General features: G+C 63.5%; 1 protein-coding gene across 1 annotated transcript; it reads right to left on the bottom strand.

Moving 5' to 3' along the window:
• Positions 1-6: 6 nt before the first annotated feature.
• LOC104986402 (zyxin-like) lies at positions 7-1,669 on the bottom strand. Its single transcript, XM_010836953.1, has 2 exons — positions 1,434-1,669; positions 7-586 (listed from the first exon to the last, which is right to left on the bottom strand). Exons 1-2 carry the CDS (start codon positions 1,562-1,564, stop codon positions 259-261), a joined length of 459 nt encoding a protein of 152 aa, XP_010835255.1. The 5' UTR covers positions 1,565-1,669; the 3' UTR covers positions 7-258.
• Positions 1,670-1,675: the final 6 nt, after the last annotated feature.

A 1,675-nucleotide genomic window follows, 5' to 3' on the forward strand; every position in this document is an offset into this window, starting at 1 on the left:
GCCAGACGCTTCACGGCTCAGCCCTGTTCTCTCTGCATTGGCCCATCCACAGCCCCCCAACTCCTATCCCCACCCCTCTCACCCACAGTTTTGTGCCCGAGGACTCTCCCCCAGGATGGACAGTGGTTGCTTCCAGTGGGGCGTCTCCCACCTGCCTCACCTCTCTTCCAACTCCTTTAACGTTGCAGAGACCCCCAACCGCCCATGACAAAGCCGCACCCTTCCCTCCCCGTGGGTCGGCCCCCTTTCCTTGCTGTATCACTCAGTGACCTCACAAAGAACCCCACACCGCCATCCTGAAGCCAAGGACGCATCTTCGCGGGGCGGGTGTGGGCGCCTCCACTGCCCACCCTCAAAATTGCAGCACCCGGGTCCTGCAAGCCAGCACCGTCCACCGCCTGACCCGTGAGCAGCGTCCCACCAGCCTCCCATCCCTGAGGGGCTCGGGGCGGGGGTGCAGCCGACCTCGCACTTGTAGCACTTCATGTGGAAGTTCTTGTCCAGAGCAACCACGCGCACGGTCTCCTCGCGCCCAGGCTCCGGCATGATGGGCTCCGCGCACACAGAGCATCTGGGGGCGTATTGCCTGCGGGGCGGAAAGCCGGTGTGCGTCAGGACGGGGCGCCGGGCGCTGACCCCCGCCCACACGCAGGGAGATGAGACGGCAGGCTGCTTTGTACATCTCGCCCCCACAAGCCTCGGTGGAGGAGGCTCAAAAGAAAGGCCGAAGGCTGGCTGCTTATCGGAAGGTCCCACCTCTCCCCAGGAACCGCTGCCAAGTCCTTCCCCACCCCCACCACGCACACTGCAGCCCCTGCCCAAAGCACTCCCAGAGGACCCGATATCCGGGACCCCAATCCAGACCCCCGGCCCTCACTAACCCCTGTCACATGCGTGCCTTGGCCTGGTTCCTGGTTGGGGGGAGAGGGGGGTTGCACAGAAGGATACGAAGCCCTGGAAACCTACACCCCACTCACACTCGGAGGTGGGGGTCCGAGCTTGCAGCTTTCCCGTCCTTTGGTTCCATCATGGGAACCTTGCCGCTGGCCTCAGAAAGCAGCTACCATGTAAACACTGTTTCTAAGGGGAAACCCCAAGCTCCAAACAGCTGATCTCCAAAGGCAGAATGCAGCCTACGTGTGAAAAGAAGTCACTCGGGGGCCAGCGCTGAACGCAAGACCACACCCAAAAGAAAGCTCTGAGAGCTAGCCCCGGGCTGGGGAAGGGGATGAACCGGAGGGGAAGGCCAGAGGCCACTGGACAGCCAAGTCCAGATGAACCAGTCCCTGCTATCCACAGACAGGAGGTGGGGACAGCAAGCAAGCCCCAGAGATTGAAGAGCAGTCTTGGGGTTGGGGGCAGCCTGGCTCCCAGACAAACAAACCGTCACTGGCACCCAGAGAAAGGCCCGGAGGTGGGCGGGGGGTCCTCACTTGTGGTAGTCAGGGACACAGTGGGGCCGGTTGGCCTGGTCCACAATGAAGGAGGTGCCCTCCAGGGGGCAGGCGCAGACCACACAGGTGAAGCACTGCGGGTGGTAGGCCTTGCCTGTGGCCCTCAGCATGCGGTCAGTGATCGGCTGCCCACAGGTGCTGCACTTCTCCAGGGTGTCCTGCGGAGGGGGCGGGCAGCAGCTGGAGGCGGGCAGGGAACCGGCACCCCAGGGCCAGACATC

This window comes from Bison bison, unplaced genomic scaffold (genome assembly GCF_000754665.1).
Source record: "Bison bison bison isolate TAMUID 2011002044 unplaced genomic scaffold, Bison_UMD1.0 scf7180017845721, whole genome shotgun sequence".
Taxonomy (NCBI): domain Eukaryota; kingdom Metazoa; phylum Chordata; class Mammalia; order Artiodactyla; family Bovidae; genus Bison; species Bison bison.